Below are 27,531 nucleotides of genomic sequence, written 5' to 3' on the forward strand. Positions count from 1 at the left end.
AACTGAAGTTGCCCAGACCAGCATAGGACAAGAATGTCTGCCAAAAGTTCTAGAAGCTTACCTGTGAGTATTTGGCAAATAGCAGGGGCATTTTTTGTCACATTTGAGACCATAGACACCTTCGGAGCACAGTCTTGTTTCGCAGCGTTCTCCTGTGTATCCTGGCTCACAAAGGCATGCACCACTAATGTGATAGCATTTTCCACCATTCATGCATTGGCACGTCTCTGCACATTGTACTCCAAAGGTTCCCACTGGACATTCATCTTGGCATCTGTTGAGAAAGTCGGGGAGAGAGACATGTTCTTTACTTTCTGTTAAAATATTTTGAAGTTCTATTTGGAATCTCCATTCCTAATACCTTCCATAATGGCAAACGCTGCATCCACACTGTACCTTTAAAGCACATTCAAAGTAAATTCTGTACCTCAAAGAATTATGGGCATTCTAGTTTACCTCCCACTGAGTTACAATTCACAGTAACCCTTAACAAACTGCAATTATTGGGGGGGGGGGGGCTTTAAAGGTATAGTGCGTAGAAGGCTGTGAAAGGAATGCACAACTCTAAAAAATAAAAGGAAAAAAATTTCAAGACAAGCTTTCGCTTACACAGTAAATTTGGGTGCAAAGGGACAAGGATATAAACATGCACAACATGAGAAAATAACTGCTGAAGAAATACCAGATGGGTTCTCTAGTGTGCAAAACTTCTATGTGAATGAGGAGGGAGTGAAGCAAGTCCCTCTGCAAACACCTTTAAAATGATTCAGGTCAATGGTTCGATGATATAACATGAACACAAAGGATGGAAGTGGAATCCTTAGTATACCAACAGAGAAAAAGCAACTGTTCTTTATATAAACAGTCAAGAGGAAGAAAGCAAATCTCTGCTAAAGGACTGCTTAATAATAGACTAGGATAAATGCTAAGAGATGGTTGTTTCTATTTAAATCAACAGTTAATCTTTTAAAGCCCATTTGTATGAAGCGATTCCACTTTTGTCAGATCTCCGCACTCAAATAACAGCCAGCTTCTTTTTCTTTAGAATGACTATGTACTGACTAGAACATTGTATATGTTTTCTTCTAGTTGATTTCTCCCACCCACCCAAGGCTATGAAGAGATGAGGACTCACCTGGTTTATATGAAAAACTGCCCAAACAGGTCAGTTCCAAGACCTTAACAGGTTTTGTGTCTGTGTGTTTCTCAAAGAGATTGAGATGCATAGCCACACATGAAGCCCCATGTGGCCACTTTCTGATACTATTTAAGTCTTATCAGTATTCCACCTCTGTTCTTCCCAATCAGATTATTTCATACAGGTTAGGGCTAGAAGAATATAAACTCAGATCCATTTGTTGCAAGGCAACACTATCGCTACCATAGATCATTCAGACCAGAAACACGTGTGCAACCTAGAGAGAGTACCACAGCATTCACATTGCAGTTTATTCCATTTTCAGGACATTCCCCTTTTAGCCTTCACATAATGTTTGAGCTTTCACAAAATAGAAAAACCACTTCCAGAACTTTAGCGGAATATAGCTCAAGTTTAGCACTCATTTCCATATTATTTGCAAATGGATTTTTTTTTCTGGAAGCAAATAACATGGAAATGAGTACAGTCGTACCTTGGAAGTCAAACAGAATCCGTTCCAGAAGTCCGTTCGACTTCCAAAACGTTCGAAAACCAAAGTGTGGCTTCTGATTGGCTGCAGGAAGCTCCTGCAGCCAATCAGAAGCCGCAGAATTCCCATCAGATGTTTGGGTTCCAAAAATAGTTTGCAAACCAGAACACTCACTTCCGGGTTTGCGGTGTTTGGAAGCCAAAACGTTCAAGAACTAAGCTGTTTGAAAACCAAGGTATGACAGTATTAAACTCACACTATATTCCACTATAGTTCCAGAAGTGGCTTTTATGTCGCATGAAAGCTCAAATATAATGTGGAAATTGAGAGGCAATGAAAAGTCGTGAAACTAGAATAAACAGCCATGTGAATGCAGCCTAGTGTTGTCCCAGAAAAGTATCTCTAAAATGAATAGTTCCAGCTGTCTCAAGCAACGTAACAAAGTTACAGGAAAAGGCAACGGTTTTCCTTCCCAGCTCCAAATGTGGCAACGAGTCAGATCCTTAGAATAGTGTATCAGCAAAACCTATTTAATTAATCTTTTGCAACTGGAAAGGCACCACACATCAGTGATATAGTACATACCACCTAGCAAGCATGAAATCTCAGTTTCAAACCTGGTATCTCCATTTAAAAGGATGAGGATGCAAATAATGGAGAAGACCTCTACTTAAGACCTTGGATAGTTACTGCTAGTCATAGTTAATACTTAGCTAGACGGCCAAGTAGTCTGACCTGCTCTAAGCCAATTATTTCCAGCTACCACGGAGGGAGAGAGTTCACCCCATTATGTTATCTCCCTAGATGCAGCACTTATAATACCTCAGAGGAAAGGGGGAATTTTCTTTAGATGCTTGTTTCTTAGAACCCAAAATTCTACCATAATTCTGACATGTGAAATATAAGGCATAACTTTAAACCAAATTTTTGTTCCACACAGAACCCAACAGGATCTATCACACGAGAAGTCATTTTACCCTCGAAACACAAGTGCCTTCACTTCACTTCAGGGTCAAATCCACAATGAATAATCCGGCATAGTGTGTTATTTCCTGTGGCAGTTGGAGCAAGAACTAAGAAAGAAAGCCTCTACCAATGTTCTGTGCTCCTTCCAACACACACAAAAATGGTTATGCAGATAATTGACGGTTAGGAAAAGAGGCCAGGGTTAAGGCCAGCTGCTACACATTCTTTTCAAACACCACAGACAGTATGCAAGATTTGATGAAACATAAATGGGGAGCACAGGGAGTTCTTAGTACATAGTAGCAAAGGGAATAATCCATTGGGAAGGTCTCTTGCACAAGTTCTACTGACATGAAAAGGAGCAGAGCCAAAGTTCCTTCTTTGGCAAGGATGCAAATAAACCCACTTGGGGAAGTTGTCAGAATTTTTCCTCCCCTCCAGTTCTGACAGTGATTCCTGATGGTAAGTCACACAGAAAGCAGGGAACACAGAAGACCAAAACTCTGTTAGCTGAGAGAGGCTAAGGGAGGATGCCACCGGATCCTCCTTCACAAATGGGGCTGTGAAAATAAACCTTTCTCCGAGATGCAACCTGACAAGTTCACTTCCAGTATCTGGGGTAGGGGAGTATACATAACCTTAAGTTTCATGCATCTGACAAGGTTGTTTGCTGGAAAAAAAATAAGTTTGTTTTACTTTTTCATGTTTATTTATATTTTTAAAATGGTTTTGAATATTTCTAGTAGGTTTTTGTTGTTGCTTTCATCAGTTTGGGGACATTTCTTTTTCCAGACGTTTCATATTGGTTTTGTTAGTCATGTTTTGTTAACCTTGGGGAAGCATATAATGCCAGTTGCTTGGGAACAGACGTGGAGAGGCTGCTGTTTTGGGGCTCAATTCCTGCTTTTGTGGGCTTCCCATTGGCATCTGGTTGGCCACTGTAGGAAACAGGATGCTGTGTCCTAGCTGTGTCCTTGGTCTAATCTAGAAGGGCTTTTCTTACATACTTCTTTGGAGCCACAACTGAAGTGCCCCAAAATGAGGTGGCCTAAAAATGTGTGCTGGCTAGGAAAAAAAGAGCTTCAATCAAGCCATCACCACTATCTTTCCACAGTTCATAGACAAGCCTCCCATTATGCTCCCATCTCATTTGGTCTCCATCTCATGGGTTTCCCCTTGCAATGGGAAAGACAAGCAACACATCAGACCACACATTTTCCATCACCTTTTATTTCATGCAGAACTTAGAATCTCATGTCCTGGATGGGGTTCCCTGCCTTCTGCTCTCTGTCATTCAGGGCCCCCTCCAGCATCCCTTTCCCCCCCTTTATTTTATTTTTTTGTTTTTTTAATATGGCGTCTCGCTCATCTCTTTGGGGCTCTTCCCAGTTAGCTCTTGCTAGATTTTATTGACAGCATCTTCAGTTAAAAGCTCTCCGGTACAAGAGGAATACCTGCTGAGCCTCTGCCAGTCAGAGTAGACAGATGTAGGACCAAATGCTTCAGATTCACCTAAAGCAGCTTAATACATTCAACACCAGATTTCAAAAGCAGACTTTGTAAATTCAAGAAGTCAGCTTTGAATTCTAAAATGTTGCTGAATTTTAAATGTTAGTTGTCAGGAAAGAGAGAGTGCTTCCATCTCCCATCCAAATAAGGACTGCAAGCTTCTAATTCTCAAAAGGCCTAACGTTGCAAGTCGATATTTTTGTGGCCTGCAAAATGCAACAGCATATTGATCACAAAAGGAAGGAAACACACGCTGAGTTCCAGTTCAGTAGCTGGGGGGAAAACCAGGTCCCATCTTCCTTCCTTCTAAAAGACTTCAACTTGCTAACCAGGATTTGGGGTCCTGACATGAGCCATAAAAACAGAAAATAAGTGAAATTGTAATTGTAGAGCTGCAAACTTTCTCAGAACCAGCAGGGGGAGCAGAGCAGTGATGTCATAATTAGCCAGTATGTAATCAGTCTTTCTCCAGGACAACAGTTTTAAAACACTTTATAAAAAGAAATCTATAGTAGCTAGAGAATATATTTTTTCTCCAATAGTGGGATGGCTGCACTTTCCTAAGCTCCCAGCAGCAGAGTCACTGCTGTTTAGAAGGAGCAACAGTGGGAGCCAATAGGCAAAGGTAAAGAACCCCTAGACGGTTAAGTCCAGTCAAAGGCAACTATGGGGTTGTGACGCTCATCTCACTTTTAGGCTGAAGGAGCCAACATTTGTCCACAGCCAGCTTTCTGAGTCATGTGGCCAACATGACCAAACTGCTCCTGGCGCAACGGAACACCGTGACAAAAACGAGAGCGCATGGAAACGCCGTTTACCTTCCCGTCCCAGTGGTATCTATTTATCTACTTGCACTGGTGTGCTTTCGAACTGCTAGGTTGGCGGGAGCTGGGACAAAGCAATGGGAGCTCATTCCGTCACGGGGATTCGATCCACCGACCTTCCGATCGGCAAGCCCAAGAGGCTCAGCATCACCTGCATCCCAATATGCCACTCCTGCCGCTGCACCTGCAGAGAGCCAACCTCCCAACACCCTTGGCCATCATACTCTCCCTTCCTGGTAAGCAGCAACTCTGCAGTCAGGAGGTCAGATAAGTGGTATCAGCCCCCCACCCCCAATCCACTACAGGAATTCGGTCAACAGGTGTTTACTGAATAACTCTTGAGGACACACTGAATCTTGGAATTTAGGGGGAATCTCCACTGAACTTTGAGGACACACTGAATCTTAGAACTTAAGAGGAATCTCCACCGAGCATCCCCACTGAATCTGGACAACTGTATAGTGGTACCTTGGTTCTTGAACTTAATCTGTTCCAGGAGTCTGTTCGACTCCCGAAACAGTTTGAAAACCAAGTCTCGGCTTTCAACTGGCTGCTGGAGCTTCCTGCACTCAAGCGGAAGCCGCACCAGACGTTTGGCTTCCGAAAAACGTTCACAAACTGGAACACTTACTCCCAGGTTTGCGGCGTTCAGGAGCCGATTTGTTTGACTACTAAGCCATTCGGGAACCAAGGCACCACTGTATTGGAATTCTCCCTTCTGCTTAGTAGCCATGGTAGAAAGTGGCGAAGTTGTATTTGCTTACCGTTCGCCTGTGTAACCAGGGCTACAGTGACACTGCCCTGTAGCTGAGTCACATGTCCCCCCATTGTGACACTGGCATTCTTGAGAGCAGTTCTTTCCGTAACGCCCTTCAGGACAAGGCTGACCACAAACTGTGCCCTGTTTGGAAACAGAATCTCAGTTTTATGCCTGGGAGTGCAGCTGCGAGAGGGAAAGACGAGGGGGGATCTGAAGGAAGCAAGGAGATTAACATGTTCGTATACCAGACAGCTTGTGCACATCTTAAAAATGCCAGATACCGTTTTAGCTTGCAACACAACAAACGTTTGCCTCAAGTGTTAGGGTGCTAATTTGTTGGAATGTTCATTCTGTAAAATAAATCTAATCCTAGATTTAATTTCTAAGCAACAGTAAACATTTAGATATTTTAAATATAGCTCTTCTGTGTTCAGGCATACATTGTAATACAAGGAGATACTTTAGAGTCAAAATGCTTCAAAGGGAAAGATAACTTGTTACATCAATCTTTTTATTTTAAATTTGTTTTCAACTGTAAATTTTATTTTATTTTTCTAAAAAAACAACACCTGCTACACAGATTTTGCTCAGACCCCTGCCATATGTAAGATTCTTCGTCTAATCAACGTTTTCTAAAAAGTATGTTGGCTTCATGGAATAGCAGCTATAAAGCTTGAACAATGGTGACAGACAACTGAGGACAACAAACCGCAGGCTGACTCAGAGAGAAGTTGGATAATAATAATAATAATAATAATAATAATAATAATAATAATAATAATTTATTATTTATACCCCACCCATCTGGCTCCCAACAGATGATGATGATGATGATGATTTTATCAAAGTGATAAAACATCAGACATTAAAAACTTCCCTAAACAGGGCTGCCTTCATCTCTGAGAGGGCACCAGTGCTGAATTCTTGCAGCACTTCTCTCTCTCTCCGACTTCTGACTATGCTTTTCAAACATAAAATACAAAATGGAAGGCAAAAAGAGACACATTATTGGAAGATGCTTACAAACTTTGGAAAAACTTCCTCCATGTGGAGGTCTACCAAAAGAGAAAAAAGAAAAAAGCCAGGTGCTTTCTGTAATTGCAGTGAAGTGTTTGGAGGATATTCATGGAGTATATAGGGGAATTATCTTTAGGTCCTCGTCTTCTGTACAAAATGTAAAGCTGTAAATATTTGTTTAAGTGGTCCATAGCCTTAGGGATAGAGCAATAGAATATAAATGCATACATGAATTCCCATACAACTATAGAAGCAGGACAGAAATTTAGATAAATACAAGTCACTGACTTGGTAGAGCTTTAAGTGATTCATCTTGTGTGGGACAGAAAGCTTACATTTACTCTTCCTGTCTAGGCTCATGCGAATTGGTAGATGCCGATTACCATATGTTTTTGTAATGGTTTGGTTCTGATCCCTTATGATAGTATTGTGTGCTGACACATTTCCTCTTTTCTTGCCTGATGTTAGGCTGTGGTTCCAATTACATTTTTCTCCAGAGGCCCACAGTAACGGAAGCTTATACTCTTTTATAAAGGTACATTTACCATCCATCCAGGAGGACAGGCACATTCCCCAGTTACATGATGACATACTCCACCATTCTGACATGGGCATCTTTCTTCACACTGTGGCCCATGTTTACCAGGAGGACAGAGATCCTCACAACTAAAAAAGAAACAAAAGCATGTTGAATACTACAGATACTTTTAAATATATTGACATTTCTCTGGTGCTTTTAATAGGCTGCACATTTATTTCAGCTAAAGAATGCAAAACTAATCCATAAAAACAAAGGGAGCATTGCACCAAGAGTTTTGCTGCATAAGCAGTACAACTCCCCAGCTTACAATGGAGCGCACAGACGTAATTCCTGGTAAATTGTCCCTATGTTAGCAATTAAAGGACTGCAGAAATAGGTCTACTTCCTTACATTTTTTTCTTCCCTGGTCCAATTTATAATTGAGTTGCACTGGGGGGGGGGAGGCGATGCTAAAATTCTAATGAGTATTATTAATTATCTAATTGTGGTAATGTTTGCAGGATTTTAGCCCTATTGTATTAAAAATATTAAGGCTGGCGTAGAAATTGTACAGTGCTTCTTTCTGTGCCCCAGGAGAAGCTGGCTTTTCAGTACCTTACCTTTTTTCTTTTAGCATGTGCATTGAGGAAGGGGGGGATTTGTGCCTGGGGCAATCAGCTTTTTTTATCTATCAGCCTGGGTTCTCCTGAAGGTATGTACTAAATCAGCACATGCTCCAAGTATCCTTATTTACCATGGACAATCCCAATTCCCTATTATTTGGTGACTGTCTAATTTTTGTCTTCTGAGGATACTTTGCTAATACTGTGGCCAGAGTTACCATTCTTTAGATTGTTTCAGCAAAGGGCATCTTACCCATTTTGAATATCTTCTGCTCTGGGATCCACAATTACAGTAGAAGCTTCAAAACAAAAAAGTGCCATCCGTAGCAGCTGCCTACAGAAAAATTCACTACTGTTCTCTAAGGAACTAATACCTTCCCCCACTCACTATAATCCTGTATGATGTGTTAGACCCGTGGTTCCCAACGTGGGGCACCCCCCCACACACACACACACAGGGAGACAATTTGATTTTTAAGGGGGGGCAATTTGAGAATGAGTTAGACCAAGTTAATGGCCTTTTAGGCTTCCGCCACGTGAATATGAGTTCATTTTTTGAATAATACGAATTATACGTTGGGGGGGGGGCATTAGGATTTTAGAGATGCTTAGGTGGGGCATGGTCAAAAGAAGGTTGGGAACCACTGGGTTAGACTGAGAAGGATTGTGGTTGCCTCAATATAATTACGGTAAATGAAAGTCATCACTGAGCAAAGAGCTGAACCCATGCTTCCCTGGTCCCAGTCCAACACTACAAGCAGCGGATCGTGAAAGCTTAATCTACAACACAACAGTCTTTAAGATTTGTTGTTTTTGCCATATTTCTATTACAGTCAGACCTTGGATCTTGAATGCCTTGGCTCCCAAACAAATCGGCTCCCAAACCCGATCGAAACCCGGAAGTGAGTGTTCCGGTTTTTGAACGATTTTTGGAAGCCGAATGTCCGACGGGGCTTCTGCGGCTTCTGATGGGCCGCAGGAGCTTCCTGTGGCCCATCAGAAGCCACACTTTGGTTTTCGAACATTTTGGAAGTCAAACAGACTTCCAGAACAGATTCTGTTCAACTTCCAAAGTACAACTGTACTTAATTTTTATCTTCTGTTTTAGCAAGCTGGACCTGGAACTGAGAGGCAAATTCAACTCCCAACCCAACCATAAGCAAAGAGCAAGTTGTTTAACCCTCACTGATGCAGTATGGATCATCTTGTCACCCACGCCAATAAATGACGCGTATCGTGAAATCTGCTGCTATTCCACACATATAACAAATACAACTGTTGCATACAAGGCTCCGGTGTATCCAGGAGGGCATCTGCATTCTCCAGTCACATGATCACAAGTGGCTCCATTCTGACACTGGCATTTCTGGTGGCAATCGTTTCCATAGGTCCCTTGGTCACAGTGTTCTTCGCAGCGCCATCCCTTGAATCCAGCAGCACAGTGGCAGGCTCCAGTGATGGGATTGCACAAGGCTCCGTTTTTGCATTGGCAGCGACTACTGCAGTGCGGTCCCCAGTGGTAACTGTCACATGCTGAGTGGAAAGCAAAAAGCAAGGGTGACAATGGCTCCCTGAACCACTTATTCTCCAGTACTTAAATTATTATGACTCAGCAATTTGAAATTAGCAGCACGAAAGTGATTTGCTTGCTTTTTCTTTTTTAAAAAAGCCAAGTGATTTTTCATTGGACTGATAAATGTTCCCAACGTTGGAAACATAAGCTTTTGAGTTGTGCATTACTTTTCCTCAAGTATAGGTGGTTGTATAAAAAAGAAGGTTGGGAGGGGGGTTGCAATATTTATCCAGTTCATTATTGCAAACCGGTTACTGACATACCGTAAACAGGATTTTTAAATTTATTGGATTCTCCCCAGAAATCCAAACTAAAGGGGTAGAGGAAATATGGGCTGACATTTTGATGGCAGCAATGCCACGTGGACACAACAAACAACTTGCATGCATGAGGATTATCAATCCCACAATAAACACCTCTCTGGAAGCACATGTAGAGAGAATCCATGCTTTATTGCAGGAAATGTTAACCAAATGAAGCTGATCGTTTTAAAGCAAATGTAGAGAAATATTCCAAACAAGAAAACTGAAATAAGAACCCATATCTGTGTACAAATTTAAATCTAGTTTCTTTGTATTTTCTTGTTGACTTCCCCCCTAGAGATATTATTGCTAACACTGGTAAAAATTATTCAAAGTTGGGGGCTTTCAGTCTCACTGGTTTAAATGAGAGTGATTTAAGCATGGGCCCTGGAGTCTTTGAGACTAAAATAAACCCTCAACTTTTTGATGTACTGTGAATATTTTTTGCCGGAGTGTAACCTCTAGCAAGGCCTCAAGAGAAACTTTAATACAACTTCAGTATGTTCTATATGCATCGTTCCATTTATTGTTCATTTCAAAATGTTCTGAATCCTATAAAAGGTAGCAGCTCACATGACAAGGGGAATGATGAGTTTCATCATTCCCTACCAAGTCACTGCAACTGTAACAACTTTGATAAAGTTTCCCATAAGTGAAAAATTTATCTTGATTACTGCTTTAGTTATTTGGCTGTATTCATCAATACAGGACAGCATATTTGAAATTATTTTTGTGAACTTATTCAAAAATTCTTAAATATTATTATCATTTATTGCATTTATTAAATATCCTGCCCATCCTCCAGAATGAGACCAGGGCGGCAAACAAATCCACAATCAAAAACAAAAACACACTCTTTAAAACATTCTAAAAACAATTATAATTTAAAACATCCAAAAGCAGTTATTCCATCCAGTGATATGGCTCCATTATGCCCTAAAGTGATAAATAATCTGTCAATGTGCACTGTCAAAGTGTATTATATCAAATCCATTATTTCACAGAAAGCTTACATATGAATAGTAAGTACCTCCTAAGATCTCCTATTTGCTCCCTTTCACGAGAAAATATAAAAGGTTTTTTTAATAAAGAAATAAAAATGGAAGCACTAGAAGTAACCCATAAAAAGGTCATATGGAGTTCACCAAGATTTTGCTAAACATGCGCTCAGAGCATCTGCTTTTTATTTTCATGTTGTTCTGATAACAATAGTATCGTGGCAAAATTCCAGAGGAACTACTTTATGATCAGACACACTCAGCCTGCTTAGTGACTGACAGCTATTGTTCTCATTGCCTTCTCCTGAGGCAGAGTAATCAGGCAGAGAACAGACCTACTTTCTTAAAGGAGACACAAAGAACTCAAGACATCTCCTCAGGGTGAAAACTACTCTAGCAGAAGGTTTAACCATTCAGACCACGCAAATAAAAAAGGACAGGCGCTTTTAAGGATAATTTCCCGTATGTGATTGGTAACCTAGATATATCATAAGATCACAGATTACCTTGACGTGACCATTTCTTATTGAACAAGATTCTCTTCTAATGGCATTTATAATTTGTAATGTGCAATGGAAATAATTGGGTCTATATCCACTATGGCAGATAGTTCCTTACATTAGATAAGGTCTTATAGCATTCATAAAGACTTTGAAATGCTTCCTTCCTAGGCTGGCCGAATTTCAAATTCATTTCTGTATTCTACACTGTATGCAAACGCACTACAATTAGATATTACATTGCTCTCAAAAACTGTGAAGTTTTATGGCTGCTCTTGGAAATTAAAGATTATTATCTTTAAATAAGATAAATAAATAAAGCCCTTTGAATGGGTCTGGGCAGACAAGAAAATGCTATGTTTACACTTAGGCAGTCCTTACATCTCAGAAAGCAAAATGCTCTGAGACACATGTATGCTTGCATTGTGTTTGTTAGACAGACTTACGTTCCCCAAAGGCCTTAGAAAGACCACCAGACTTTTGCTTTACACCTCCTTGCGTATTCAGATTACAGTCCCCCTTCAAGTGGAACAAGACTGTTTCAGCCAGTCTCCCAAGAGAGATTTAAAAATGAACTCCAATGTCTTGGAATGTCTGAACAAACCACCATAGAGAATTGAAGAATTTAAAAGTGACCATCAGACATGGAATAAAATGGACCATTTTCATCCCGGGGGTAGATTTGTACTAGGTATGAACTTGGCCCAGTATCTTTATATTCAGCATACTTCAGCAGAGGGAAACAATTCTTTTGGCTCATAAAGCCCATCACATATTGTTTTACTGACTGCTGGAAGCAAGATATTTGATGCAACCCACCAATGGTCATGCAGATGTTTAGAGAGACAGCTTAATCATTCTGAATGTTACCACAGCAAGTTTATATCACTCCACATTTGCTATGGTATTAACGTACACCAGACAGAACACAGGCTAGCTTACATAAACTGTAGATCTTGAGCCCGTGACATTTTTCAAAATGCCAAACCATGTTCCTGTCTCTTTACCACGGTTGTTGAGGTGAGTTGTATACTGTGCCTGGCCGTATGTCTAAATTTAAACTATTTCAGCTGTAAGATCATCTTTCTGAATAAAGGAATGTAATTTATTGGTTTCCTGGATGCGCGTAGCTCATTGTGATTGTAGAGGCCTTTAAAAGATAAAGCAGGTGTCTGCTGGCAAGTTTTCCAGGTCCGTGAACATTCTAGCTATAAGTCATCAATGAATCGGGGCTGCTACTCATATGAATTTTCCCCAGCACCAATATCATTCCAGTGTAGGGGAGGAAATACATGCTTAGTTATCACTTGAATTGAGAGATACATCATGAATTTCATTTTCCCATAAGTACATAAGTCAGAAAGGTGCTACACTCATTCGTAATACTTAAACTTAACATTTATATCACACTTTGAATGTTCAACGAACTTCACACACCTAATCTTGTAAATTTTACAGAACAACAAACCTGTAATGATATTATTACAGTGGTACCTCGGTTTCCAAACGCTGAAAACCCAGAAAACGACATCTGATGTGGCTGTCGGCTATTGTTTCCAGGGCGCCTGCACCAATCAGAAGCTGTGCCTTGGTTTTCGAACATTCCGGAAGTCAAACAGACTTCCGGAATGGATTAAGGTTGGAGCTTTTGTTTTTGCTTTTTGTTTTTGTGACTATGTGGAACCCAGTTCAGCTACTGATTGATTGATTGTGCGACTGTGGAAATGGATAAAAGCCCTCCATCCAAACAAAGACTATCATCATTGCAGGTAAGAAAAGAAAATAATTTTAATTTTTATCATCTACAATTCTGTCTTATTTATTTTATAGTACTGTACATTGATTATCACTTTCATTTTTTGGGTCAATGGTCTTATTAGATAGTAAAAGTCATGTTAAATTGCTGTTTTAGGGGTTGTTTTTAAAAGTCTGAAACGGATTAATCTGTTTTGCATTACTTTCTATGGGAAAGTGCGCCTTGGTTTTGGAATGCTTTGGTTTTGGAACAGACTTCCGGGACGGATTAGGTTTGAGAACCAAGGTACCACTGTATGTTCATATTGCATATGGGGGCCTAAGGGTGAAAGGGATTATTCTGCCTACAATACAGTATTAGCTGCTTCAATACAGTATGCCAACTCTCATTACAATTATGTACATGCAGAGAAATTATCATGGCATCTTTACAAGCAATAGTTTACTCAACGCCCCACCCCTTCAGAGTCATGTTAACAAATGTCAGATGTGGAGCTGTTCTACATGTTGTCTAGGTATCTTATCTACAGTGGTGCCCCGCAAGACGAATGCCTCGCAAGACGGAAAACTCGCTAGACGAAAGAGTTTTCTGTTTTGGAGGTGCTTCGCAAAACGAATTTCCTATGGGCTTGCTTCGCAAGACGACAATGTCTTGCGAGTTCCTGCTGGTTTTTTTCCCTCCCCCCCCTTTTTCTAAGCCGCTAAGCCGCTTATCAGCTGATCCGATCAGCAGATAAGCCGCTAAAAGCTGCTAAAAGCCACTAATAGCGCTAATCCGCTAATCCTTCAATGGGCTTGCTTCGCAAGACGAAAAAACTGCTAGACGAAGAGAATCATAGAATGGATTCTTTTCGTCTTGCGAGGCACCACTGTACATACGGATACCTACCTATTTTTGCAATGCGTGTAAGAAACAGAGCATTCTCTCTTTTTACCTATCTTAATATCTTTGATATCTTAATATCTTTGAAATCAACAGGATTATCAGCGCAGTCCTGTGCATGTGTACTCAGAGCTCAGCCATACCTTCCAACACGATGCAGCCCAAATCTGAGACACCATCTTTTGGGTACGAATTTCTGCAAGAGTCACATGACCCAAGCAATATCAAAGACCTGAAAAAGCGATCTCGGACCGAAATCGCGCAAGAGCAAGGGGCCCAAAATGGCCGTTGTACTTTCATGGGGGGGAAACAGTTGTCCCAGTTTTTCTGGGGCAGTAGATGGGTATGAGCTCAACCCCAGTGAATTCAATGTAACTTACTCCCAAGTAAGTATGTACAGAATTGCAGCCTTCTGTCAATTTATACAAAACTATCATTGGACATTTAGTAGTTCCAGAGCATTTCTAACGAGGACAATTAGCAACGTTCAAGTTGAAAGCATGTCCACCCCTGTCAGCTGCGCAAAACTGCTTTCGGGAGCATTGTTGTGGTTGACCATGTCCACCTGCAAATTGGCCAAGCTGGACAAGTCGCTTTGCCTCTACTGCAGTGAATTGGGGGGGGCGGTCAGTGTGTGGGTGCAGTTAAATAAGTTAATTTGATGGTGTGGTAAATTAGATCACATTCTTAGCAGGGAAGTGTAGGAAAGGTTAAGGTCAACTAAGGGAGCAGATAAGCATCCTTAGGCGCCTTTGAAGGTGAAGGACGTTCTTGGAGGTCAGCTCCTCCTGGGTTGCGAGTCCCTTAGCCTGGATATGGAATTTTCTTGAGGTTCACCTGCTGCAGCTACCTGGAGTTTTGGGGACGCACAAGAGGATGGAGCAGGAAGGCCTCCCGATGTCTGGACTTTGGGGCTATGCTTTGTCATGCTGCTTGGAAGGTGTAGGGTTCAGCTTATCCAAAGCTGAGATTTAGGATATCTTCCCATACTTCTCATTTCACCCGCATATATTATTTTTAAAAAATGTGGTCCTATTTCAACCTATCACTTGTGTTGTCCCACCACTTTGTTCTAGGCCTGGTTGCAACCAAACACACTAGGTTGCCTTTCTATCTACCTGTCAGGATTCTGATACGGATCTGGCCTGTGGAGTCAAAAAGCCAAAGAACGTTACCTACCCAAGTATCATGACTAATGTACAAAAAAGCCTGCACCATTGCTAAGAACAAATAATATTACTGTACAGGACAAGTAAGTCACGTTGTTTCTTGCCTAATACTGACCGACTTCACAGACTCAGAGAGTTGTAGAGTTTGAAGGGACACTATAGGCCATCTAGTTTAAGTCTCTGTAATACAGAAATCACATTTAAAAGGTCTCAGATGACAAGTTGAAGAGATCTGTCAAGAATAGCTACTTGGAATTGTTGCAAGGGATAAGGATCAGCCAGACGCAGCAATGGAGAATAAGAAGGTGAAGTTTATTGCCAGGCAATAAGGACCCAGTTGGAATCTCTTCCAAAGAACTGGGACCTCGATTGACAGAAATACAGGGGTCTTTATACCTGAGCAAATCACAGCAAATCATAGATCATAAGACAATCATGAAGGACTCATAACTTGGTCAGCAAAATATCAGCCAATCAGCAAGCAGTTGTCACGCTCCTAGCTACTGGTATAGCACTGGTCCAGCACAGGGTTCAAGTTCCGCTTTCCAATGCTCCCAGTGACGCTCAGTCTAACCTTTCCCCTAGTTATGACAGGACAGGGAGCTTGGACATTTTGTGGTTTTGCTCTTCCTGTTCTGTGGATTAATTTAGCCTGTTCCTGATGGGGAATTTGTACCAGAATCTCTGATTCATGTCTTGTCCGGGGTTCACAGATGTTTCTAGGGGAAAGGTCGGTTCCTACTTGCTGTTCCAAGCAGTTTGCATTTTTAGCTAAGGCACAGCTTCCCTTTTGATTCAAGTGGATTTATAAAATACTGTAATCCTTGATTCGTGTAAGCATATATATTGAATATATTGATTATTGATAACTGGTTATATGGATAGTATAGGGGTAGCCCTTCCTTCCTTGCCTCATTCCCCCCTTTTCAAGCTCAGAGAGAAGATTCATCTGACTCCTGAGCTTGAACACCACTCAGGACATCAGAGTAAACCGTTGCTTCCTGCAATGGGGCTTGTTCCTGCACTGGGACTTGTTCCTGCACTGGGACCTGTTCCCCAGGCATTGGGACGCGTTCCCTATGCATTCGCTCGTAACCATCGTCTTCCTCTGGCTCATCTGGCACTGGGGGCAAAGCTCTGTATATTGCCATAATGTGAGGGTCAGTGAAATGCTTAACATTGCGGGCTATCATTCCCCTAAGCAAAGACAGACAACAAGGAATTACAGAAAGAAACAACAGAAACACAATTCCTCCTATGGCTAAGACGGTCAGAATGCCATGCACCCACCCCTCACCTGGTATCCACGACCATACCTTTTCCCAGGGATTCTGGGTGGGTGTGTTGTCAGCTACCAGAGACTGCAGTTTTTGCAATTGGTCCTCAATTGTTTTGTTAAGGTCGTGGAATTTAACCTGGCACCGACCTTTTGGGACAATTTTACAAAACCCGCCTGCTCGTGCAAGGAGGTAGTCCAAAACCATTCTATGGGTCATTGTCAGCTGGTTCAAATCCTCAACCTCTGACTGCAAGGAGCGCAAGACATGGGTGGTGGCATTGATAGTTTTCTCCAGTCTGCATGTGAGAGCAAACAGTGCCTTTCTATTTTGCTCAGCAACTACTCCTGGGTAAATTCCCATTGAGAGGAATCCTATAAATCCACCCCCAACGCTCCCTACAGAATTTGCCAGATAAATTTCATCCACACAGTGGTCGCCTAGGGCCTCCCTTTTCCGTCTGCTTGCAAGATGAGGTACCTTATGATTGATTTCCACTGCAACCGGAAAGGTAAATGCCCCTACGCCAACACACTGGTATTTTCCTGGGTGGAAATTTGTTGCCAATCCATCATATAAAAACCAGAGGTTAGGATCTTTAATCATCCAACCAGAACAAATGGACCCTTGTCCGGTGAAATTAACCGAATATTGAGGAAAGTATGGGTACAGATCTGAAGAGGTAGTATTGCCCTGGTAGGAGGCATTGTGGGATCCCCAAAGCCAAAATTTATCCGAGCATTGGGTATAATTTCCCAGCCATCCTTTGTCCATGTGGTACTTAACTTGGGGCCAATACTTCCATTTAGAATTCCATACTCCAGTGGCATGACAGCAAAAACATAGACCTTTTGTGGTTCTGGTATATCTGAGATATCTATAGGGGATGTCATTCAAATATGAGCAAAATTGCAATGGAAAGCTATTATTTAGCACGTGTGCTAAAAAAACCTTCATGAATAAAACACTGCTTTATCTCATTACTTCATCTCATAGCATTTAAAACATTAAAAAGCATATGGAAGCAGCACGGCTGTTAATCTGCTGAAAACAGGCTGTCTTCAAATTAATGACTATCCTCAGGTTACAGACTGTTGGGCAGGGGGTTAATCAGCATATGTACCATAGTGACTCATTGCTGTTCCAAGGTAAGAGACAGGGGAGGCAGAGGAGACAAACAAAACCTAACTTCTATTAAGCTAAGGGTAGCAAATTACAAGTCAAGCTTAAAGGAGGTCAAGAAGGAGCACACTGCAAATGCAAATTTGTCACTTGGGGGGGGTGGAGAAGCACCACTTAAAGTAACTTCTACAAATTATAACACTATAATGATTTTTAAAACCTCATGGGAATGATTTCAGAATGCGGCAGCCAAACTGGTGACTGGGAGTGGCCGCCGAGACCATATTACACTGATCCTTAAAGACCTACATTGGCTCCCAGTACGTTTCTGAGCACAATTCAAAGTGTTGGTGCTGATCTTTAAAGCCCTAAACGGCCTCGGCCCAGTATATCTGAAGGGGCGTCTCCACCCCCATCATTCAGCCTGGACACTGAGGTCCAGCTCCGAGGGCCTTCTGGCAGTTCCCTCACTGCGAGAAGTGAGGTTACAGGGAACCAGGAAGAGGGCCTTCTCAGTATTGGCGCCTTTCCTGTGGAATGCCCTCCCGTCAGATGTCAAGGAAATAAACATCTCTCTGACTTTTAGAAGACATCTGACGGAAGCCCTGTTTAGGGAAGTTTTTAATGTTTGATGTTTTATTCTATTTTTAGTGTTCTGTTGGGAACCACCCAAAGTGACTGGGGAAATCCAGCCAAATGGGTGGGGTATAAATAATAAAATTCTTATTCTTATTCTTATTCAGACCTAAATGAAAACAAAAAAGAAGTCCATATTATACTTTGGCTTCAGAATTTCTTCTCAGGCAAACTTTCAGAATAGGCCTTGGATTCACATGCTCCTTCTTCTGCTTCTCCCGTCTCCCAATAAACACCACATTTTGACAGCCACGGATATGATGTCCTTATTCTTTTCCCCCTGAATTGAAAGAACGTCTACTAGCTTGGGCCCTACACCCAATCTGTTCCCCAGGAAGAATTTGTGAACTAACGTGTTCAATCTAATTGAATTATATTTTTGCATCAACTGGGAAGGGATAGTTCAGATCAAATATTAATTTGGGCTGCCTTCTGGGCATCTATTTTCAATGAAGAAAACATGGTGCTATAAGAACAAATACTCTGAATTATCACAGCCTATAAATTAACCCATTATGCTTTTCCAAAATACCCATGAGAACATGCCTCTCAAAAATGAACAATGTGGAACTGCTAATGCTAATGATAAAAAAAAATGTAGAAACATTTACATGATTGCAGGTGGTGCACAGATCTCACAGCACTTTTCTATAAGAGAGGATATTGTTAGAATCCTGAGAATCACAGGGCTGAGATTTTTCATTGGCAAGGCCTTGAAGGAGCTATTTCATCTAGCTAGGATTTCATGGAAACGGTGGAGTGCCTTCACATGCAGAGTGGGTGCGATGCTGCTGCAGTTTGTGTACCAATATCATGTAAATTGTAGTGGCTTTATGTGAGCCCTCCATCGCCTGTCCAACCACCCCAACCGGCATCATCTCCATGCGGACCCAATCCTACTGCCTGCCCCCAGTGCTCCCATGGGCAGTTGTATGGGGCCAAGAAATGTGAAGAAACAGACTAAAATTGGCAGTGGAAGCTAGTTTCTAGATATCATGATTACGGCAATGTTTCCTAAAGAAACCATAAACCGCCTTAAGGAAAACTGCCAATGTTCCTTATTAACTTTAGCTGCTTTGATACCTCATTGCACTCACTGAAAAAATTCAAAAACCTGACATGTTTTTCAGATGCGAGCAGAATACAGAGTTGTACCTTGGTTTTCTAATGCATTGGGCGTCGAACATTTTGGCTTCCAGACGATCGGAAACTGGAAGTGATTGTTCTGGTTTTCAAACATTATTTGGAACCTGAATGTCCAACATGACTTGCATGGCTTCTGATTGGCTGCAGGAGCTTCCTGCAGCCAATCAGAAGCTATGCCTTGGCTTCCGAATGTTTTGGAAGTCGAACAAACTTCCAGAATCGATTCCATTCGTCTTTCAAGGTACCACTGTAATGCTGAAGTACGCAAAATATGCAATCTGTTCATAGTGTTCATGAAAATTATTTGTAAACAATGCTAATTAGGTTCTACTAAAACATACAGATTAGCTGTAGCATTCCAGCTCACACCATTGCATCTCTGTCCAACTCAAAAAGGAGTCCAGGTGGGAGTTCACTTGCAGGAACGGTGATGGCCAAAAAGCCACTTCCAACACTCTCCTGAAGGGTGCACTAGTTCTGGGGATGAATGGGAAGAAGATTTATAAGGAATCCCTGCCCATCTCCTTCTCTTCCCCCTCCTTTGGATACAGTAGAGGGGGCAATGGTGAAGGTGAACAGGGTCGGCCTTGAGGGACCTAAACAGTTTGGAGCTGGGTGCCATATTGAGGGAGCAGAACCAGGAAGACCTCCCACAAACCTGAAGGAGTGTGACATGCGTAGGTAAGGAGTTGGCATTAAGGCACACCTGCAGGTTAGGCCCACCTAATCACGACAGGTTTAGGAGACTAAAAAGAGTATTTCCCACATATGGTTTCATTTCCCCTATGCAGTTCCTAAGTTCTTAATAAATTGGCCCTGGTTAAAGCCATGTTCAACTAAATGTGGTATAGTCCAGTCCATCCTTTTCCTAGTAAGGAGGAGAAGGAATGTACAAAGTCTCAAAACGAATGACAGCGGATGGATCCAGACACGTCAAAGAAGTGTTTCAGTTTAAAGTGATGTAAATTTAAACAGGGAAAACAGGTTGAGAAAAATGGGACTTCACTTTGCCATCCGATGGCACAATATTATATCACACATACAACACATATAAATCACTTTTTCTTTATCAGCCTAGCTGAGCCCAGTGTGAGAGTCCTCCTGAAAATACATCTATCTGAACAGGCCCTTTGTATACCAAGTTTTATTTTCTGTCCTTTGTTTCCTAGAACAACCCATTCTTTTGGCACATGGCAACAACTTATATGTTCTCCTATTTAAGTACAGTAAAGTGCTTCCTGCTTAATGCTCAGGGGAAATAGGATTTTGAGGTATTACAGAAATGTTGCATTCTGCACCTCAAGTACAGCCCCTTAGAGACACTGTTCTTAAATAATATACAGTATATTATAAGCAAATAAAAACATTTGATTAAACTTTTGTTCGCTTTCTCCCCTTAAACATTCAGATCATTTGGGAGCAATATTGCTTTAGTCCTCTGTAGTATATATTCAGCAGATCATGCAAAATATAGAACATTTCACTTACAACAACATCTCAAGTGAAAAAGATGCCTTTGGGACTAAGAATATTGCATTATATAAACACAATTAAAATGCACAGTACTCTAAGCCAATGCCAGTTTACCATCAACAGCAACAAAGGCAAATTATAAATGCTCTCTGAAGCTCAATGACAAATGAAAACTTTATACACAGAAACAATCCCAAGTTACCAAAACTTTCCTCCAGAAAAAAACAACTTAGCTGTAATGTAATAGACATCATGCTTCGGACTTTTGCACATCTGAAGATGCATTTCAGTGCATTTCACATTCTAATCCAACTCTAATGCACACTACTTGAGATCCAGTCTTACACTTTCCTAAACTTGCAGTGCTTGGCAAACTGAGAAGCAAGAAACTCTGATATTATATAACTGGAAAGTGATACATTGCTTGCAATGATTTATTTATTTTTAAAAAATTTAAATAAAATTATTGTTGTTCCAGAAATAATTGCATATTTTGTAAAGTTCACTTTTTCACATCTATGTTTCCTATAGCCTTCCCCTTCTATTCACTTTTGTATTCAGGAATCTAAGCTCCCCCTCCCCCATTTCTTTCTTTTCTTTTGTAAAAGCTTTTTGACCAATGAAGTAGAAGAAAAGAGAAAATGTAATGCTCAGAGGTATAAAAACACTTCAATTGTATTGCTTTCAGACACTATATATTTCACAAGACACTTTAAGGCATTTTGGAATATAATACATGAAACTGAATAACTGTTTAAAGCAAGTTTGGATAGTTCTTTTTGTTATTCATATACTGAAAAACAGGATACACTGGAGAATAATTATGATGACAGGAAACGTAAAACCACAAATATGAATGTGGTTCATCACCAAGATACAACCTTTGGCGGGTTTTCCCATGCTTAAGTTTCTTATTATCTCACAGTTGTTGTTTTTTAATGGAAGTTAAGGATTGTTGATGCTATACACACACACAATACCAAGGAAACAGTGAAACCCAAAAAGGCTACCTGAATTACTTTTCGTGCTGGCTCACAAGGCTGGTATGGATGACAGTTGGTGGCCTGAACCCCACCACCATTTTTAGAATATGAAAATACACATGCATACTTATTGTGTATGATTAAACAATATGTAACTGATTAATTGGTTTACCTTCTGATACAAATGAACTGGGGATAATGATTTGCATGTAATATGAATATGGGCCAAACAAAGAATAGTTGTTCCTGTATTGAAGGGAAATGAATGATTTCATTGGCAGCATAAATGCTATATCTCAAATTTAGATATATACTACTATTGGGCTTGTATTTTTATTTTTTTTTTAGTCATCCCTTCCAGTTGAATGGAATCAAATACAGTATTTGTTTTCTGAACTTGAAGATCTGTAAGCTTGAACTTGATACAAAAGGATGGTGTATGTTTTTATAGCATACTATGCTTTATAATAGGGGACATGGGTGGCGCTGTGGGTAAAACCTCAGCGCCTAGGACTTGCCGATCGCATGGTCGGCGGTTCGAATCCCCGCGGCGGGGTGTGCTCCCGTCGTTCGGTCCCAGCGCCTGCCAACCTAGCAGTTCGAAAGCACCTCCGGGTACAAGTAGATAAATAGGGACCGCTTACTAGCGGGAAGGTAAACGGTGTTTCCGTGTGCTGCGCTGGCTCGCCAGATGCAGCTTGTCACGCTGGCCACATGACCTGGAAGTGGCTGCGGACAGCGCTGGCTCCCGGCCTCTAGAGTGAGATGAACGCACAACCCTAGAGTCTGGCAAGACTGGCCCATACGGGCAGGGGTACCTTTACCTTTACCTTTACCTTATGCTTTATAATATATTATGTTATAAAATATGTGTGTTTGTCTCTTTTTATACAAATGGGTTTTTTCCTTGTAACATTATTTTCTACCCTCTAGCAGATTTTCTTGCAGGTCCTGAGCTTGCCAAGTGATGTTTAAATGGGGTGGCGGGGGGGGGGGGGGAGATTAAACTCCTTACTCCAATTATTCCACCTATCCTCTGAATGCTGGATTCTCTCTTTCAAGTCAGCTGAAGACTTCCTATCTTGAGGTGGTATTCAACCAAGTTTACTCAAAGTAGACCCACTGAAATTAATAAACATGACTAAGAAAGGTCAATTAATTGACCACTAATAATGAAACAAATGTTGTAGATATTTTTCTACATTTATTATGCCATTTTTGTGATATACAAATGACATGAGAAAACTTGGTATACTTGTTTGTATAACATTATTCTTGTTTATAAAACCCAATATAAAAAATAAGGTCAATTAATTTCAATAAGTCTATGCTGGGTAAATGCTAGCCTTGGGTAAAAACCCTTTAAGTTTGAATACTGGTTAAGCTTGCAAAATGTGAATCTAAAAATTGTGAGTCCTGAGGAACTCAGATTAGGTCCAGGATAGATAGATAGATAGATAGATAGATAGATAGATAGATAGATATTACAAGATCTACATAAAATTGTAACCAGTTTACATAAAACTATGCAATATTTTGAGCTTCAGATCCAGGATTAGATAGAAAGGGTTGCTATAACCTTAAGTTAGAGAAACGGGTTGAACCACAGTTCAAGAAGGACACTGACAAACTGGAACGTGCCCAGAGGAGGGCAACCAAAATGGTCAAAGGCCTGGAAACGATGCCTTATGAGGAACGGCTAAGGGAGCTGGGCATGTTTAGCCTGGAGAAGAGGAGGTTAAGGGGTGATATGATAGCCATGTTCAAATATATAAAAGGATGTCATATAGAGGAGGGAGAAAGGTTGTTTTCTGCTGCTCCAGAGAAGCGGACACGGAGCAATGGATCCAAACTACAAGAAAGAAGATTCCACCTAAACATTAGGAAGAACTTCCTGACAGTAAGAGCTGTTCGACAGTGGAATTTGCTGCCAAGGAGTGTGGTGGAGTCTCCTTCTTTGGAGGTCTTTAAGCAGAGGCTTGACAACCATATGTCAGGAGTGCTCTGATGGTGTTTCCTGCATGGCAGGGGGTTGGACTCGATGGCCCTTGTGGTCTCTTCCAACTCTATGATTCTATGATTCTATGAACATTACCTCATGGCTGAGCTGCTCTATAGTTAGTGCATTCTTTTTATAATGAATATAAATGTAGCCATCTTTTCATTCGTACATCAAAATACTTATTTACCCTGTCGCATCGGACTCCCATCTAGTCTCCTGCTGCCAAGTCCAGAAGAACAGCAGCATACAGATATGGACAAACCACCCTGAGATCTGCAGGTATAGGGCAGTATATAATTTTTAATAAAACACTGAAATATTTGGTTCAAGGGCATGTGATTAATTCTCGTTAGACAAGTATTACAACTGTAATTGTAACTCTTTCCGTCCTAGAACCATTTTTTTAAAGGATCTGCTCCACTTCTTACTCAACAGACATTTCCAATAATGGCTCTGGTTCAGTTCTGGTTCAGTTGAAAACAAGATCCAGCTTTGAGTTCAAGTTCAGATTTGGTTTGATTCCCTGGTTATTCTCCTATTGAGTTAGCTGAGTGCATTCCCTGGGTTTGGGATGTCAATTCACTTCAGACTTTCAGGGGCTGATTAAAAACTAAATGCTTCTCTGAGAATCTGGCAGTGTTTGCATCTCATGTGCATATCCCACAGAGATTGTGCCAAGGGATCCTGTTTCTCCTCTCTTCTGCGTCTGCCAGGTCCTGTGAGAAACATAACTGTGAGTATGGAACTTGCAAACTTTACAGACATTCCTGATGGGAAATGGCACCACAGGGAAGCAAGATGATTGTGTCTGTAAAGTTCCATAATAAACGTGCACAATTCAGAAATAAAAAGATGTGGAGGGTTTGTTTTTTCGCTTTTGATCTGTCATGTCTGTTTTGTCAACATGAAATGTCAAGTTTAAAAAATGTCTTTCCTTTTTTTTCCCTTTTCTTGGCCAAACACTCTCACTAAATCAGGGGAGCAAAGTACAGTGGTACCTTGGTTCTCAAACACCTTGGTACTCAAACAACTTGGAACCCAAACACTGCAAACCCGGAAGTAAGTGTTCTGGTTTGCGAACTTTTTTTGGAAGCCGAACGTGCTCCGTTTTGAGTGTTACGCTTCCAATTTGAGTGTCACACTTCCGTTTTGAGTGTTACACTGAGGTCTGTCTGTTTTTGCTATTTATTTTGCCTTTTTGTTTTTGCGGCTTTTTTGTTTTGTTTTTGTGACTGTGTGGAACGTTTCATTTTGAGAAGCGTAAAGGTGTTGCGTAGTGACAATGAATCACAGGTGAATGCTGGGCTATGCTGCTGCCACGCACTAGGGAGGAGCATTCAGGCCTGGGTACAGGAGGGAACCCACTACAGGAGCCCTTGGGAGTGATGAGAGCAGTGGAGGCCCAGGTTGGTGCTGCAGAAGCAGTATAGCCAAGGGCCCAGTACACCTTAAGGAGCATCTCCACCCCCATTGTTCAGCCCAGACACTGAGATCCAGCTCCGAGGGCCTTCTGGCGGTTCCCTCACTGCAAGATGTGAGGTTACAGGGAACCAGGCAGGGCCTTCTCAGTAGTGGCGCCCACCCTGTGGAACGCCCTCCCATCAGGTATCAAGGAAATAAACAACTATCTGACTTTTAGAAGACATCTTAAGGAAGCCCTGTTTAGGGAAGTTTTTAAAGTTTGATGTTATAATGTGCTTTTAATATTCTGTTGGGAGCTGCCCAGAGTGGCTGGGGAAACCCAGCCAGATGTGCAGGGTATAAATATATTACAGTGGTACCTCGGGTTACATATGCTTCAGGTTACATACGCTTCAGGTTACAGACTCCGCTAACCCAGAAATAGTGCTTCAGGTTAAGAACTTTGCTTCAGGATGAGAACAGAAATCCTGCTCCAGTGGCACAGTAGCAGCAGGAGGCCCCATTAGCTAAAGTGGTGCTTCAGGTTAAGAACAGTTTCAGGTTAAGTGCGGACCTCCAGAACGAATTAAGTACTTAACTCGAGGTACCACTGTATCATCGTCATTATTATTATTATTATTATTATTATTATTATTATGTTTTAGAATGTTAAAGTCTGAGCTGGGGAGTAGCCATTGATTTTTCACCATATAATAATAATCCCCTCACATGCTCTGAATGCTTTGAGAAACAAAGCGTTTCCTAAGTCAGTTTTATTAAGACTGAGATCCACAGAACTGCTTCCACTGCAGTTCTAACCATCTCCCTTCCCTTCATATTATTTGGAAACAAACAGATCAATCAATACTATTACAGCTTCGTGAACAATTTCCCCCGACGTGACTCTGACAGTGTGGTGTGCTGATTCTGTAGCTGCAAGGGACAGCTTCAACTTGTTTTGTGTCCAGTTCAAATGACATCGATCTGTCTACAGTATTCACTCAATAATCCTTTAATTTAGTTCCAATGAATGTCAAGTATTTTGCTGAAAAGAGCATATTTTGTATGTGTATATCCCATTACATAATGTAACGTGTCTTTCCCATCCCTTCATCCATTTTCATCAAAATACACTTCAGGCAATACAAACACTCGCTATTATGGTAACATGTTTGCCAAGGAAAGATCAGATAGAAACAAAAACAAAAAAGCCCAAAGTATCACTTTTCATCTATGATAATTTTTGGAGGATGCTATGGCATGTCATATTCTGACGTCTCTGCTAAATCTTTGACTCAGAGTGGATATCTCATACTTTGTGAATATGAAACTACTACAATTACCATTTCAAAACAAAGCCAAAGGAGAAAATTGTGTGCTTGGAGTTACTTAGGGGAAATTGTGAACAGTGTAAGAGGGGCAATGTTTGGAAGCAGCAGGAAGGTCATTGTATAGCGAGATGTTTGCTGACCTAAGAAAAAACACATAGTGTGTAAAGCAGGGACGCAGGCGTAACAGATAAGAGATTAGAAATCATTTTATAATGAGAGACTAGGAAAGCAAAATGCATCAGGTGGCTCTGCTAGGACTAATGAAATACAAGGCTCTGGTGCTGCAGTGAAAAGAGGTGAACATCCCCGGCAGATGCATCTTGCAAAAACAGTGCACTAGAGTGTGTTTATACTGGGCTGTCCACACATCAATCAACATTATTAGTTGTTTGGTGATTATTTTGCTTACTATATTGTTGTTGGAGGGGCAATTTTGCACTACAAAATTTTGCAGTATGTGATATGACATGTCACATAATTTCAGCCGGAAGCTACAGGACATTCACTGACTGGGAATGAAGCAGTATGTTCTCTCTGAAACTTTTGCAGGTCCAAACAGTATTGAAAGCGGAATCATATATTACCAGCCTGATACTATTGGGAGCACAAATCATAATTGCACAATAAAAACAACATCTGGAGGGAGCCTCAATGAGAAGGCAGCAATTTTGCTGCATGTTGCTTCATTCATTATTGTAAGCTACCTCATGTTATCTATCAGAGTCACAACAAGCATTTTTTTTACCTTACTCCACTTCAACACAAGGAAGCGTTTTCCATTGGGGGGGGGGGTTGGTGGAAGGCAGTAGTGAGTTTTATTTTACCTTGACCTAAGTAAGAACTCCGCTTTAATTACGCTTCATGCTATCAGTTAGGGCTCATCCAGACTCCCTTTGGTGCTGCATTCCTAAGCAAAGGTCCAAGCTTTAAAGCACTGTGTCCGAGCACTTTATTTTGGCCCCACAAAACCATGCCTTTTGCCAGTTAATCGGAGCAAGCAGCAACCCATGGAAAACTCAAATCGCCATTCATTCCGAATCAGCATTATAAAGCGGGTTTTCACAAGAAAGTGCCAGAGCAAAAAGAAGAAGAAGAAAGCTGTATCATTTCCTTAGCTGCAAGGGTATGCAAAA

The 27,531-nt window shown here is 41.1% G+C and overlaps 1 protein-coding gene across 1 annotated transcript in view; it reads right to left on the reverse strand.

The window, feature by feature from the left end:
• The window catches only part of MEGF10 (multiple EGF like domains 10), a 120,502-nt gene that overhangs the window by 49,337 nt on the left and 43,634 nt on the right, over window positions 1–27,531 (reverse strand). Inside the window, exons 6-9 of the mRNA XM_083464414.1 lie at window positions 9,134–9,380; window positions 7,250–7,370; window positions 5,692–5,828; window positions 62–274 (exon numbers count right to left, since the gene is read on the reverse strand). Of these exons, the coding sequence (XP_083320540.1) occupies window positions 62–274; window positions 5,692–5,828; window positions 7,250–7,370; window positions 9,134–9,380 (718 nt within the window). The remainder of the gene's footprint in view (window positions 1–61; window positions 275–5,691; window positions 5,829–7,249; window positions 7,371–9,133; window positions 9,381–27,531) is intronic.

The sequence above is a fragment of the Podarcis liolepis genome (assembly GCF_965112155.1).
Source record: "Podarcis liolepis genome assembly, chromosome: 11".
NCBI classification, from domain to species: domain Eukaryota; kingdom Metazoa; phylum Chordata; class Lepidosauria; order Squamata; family Lacertidae; genus Podarcis; species Podarcis liolepis.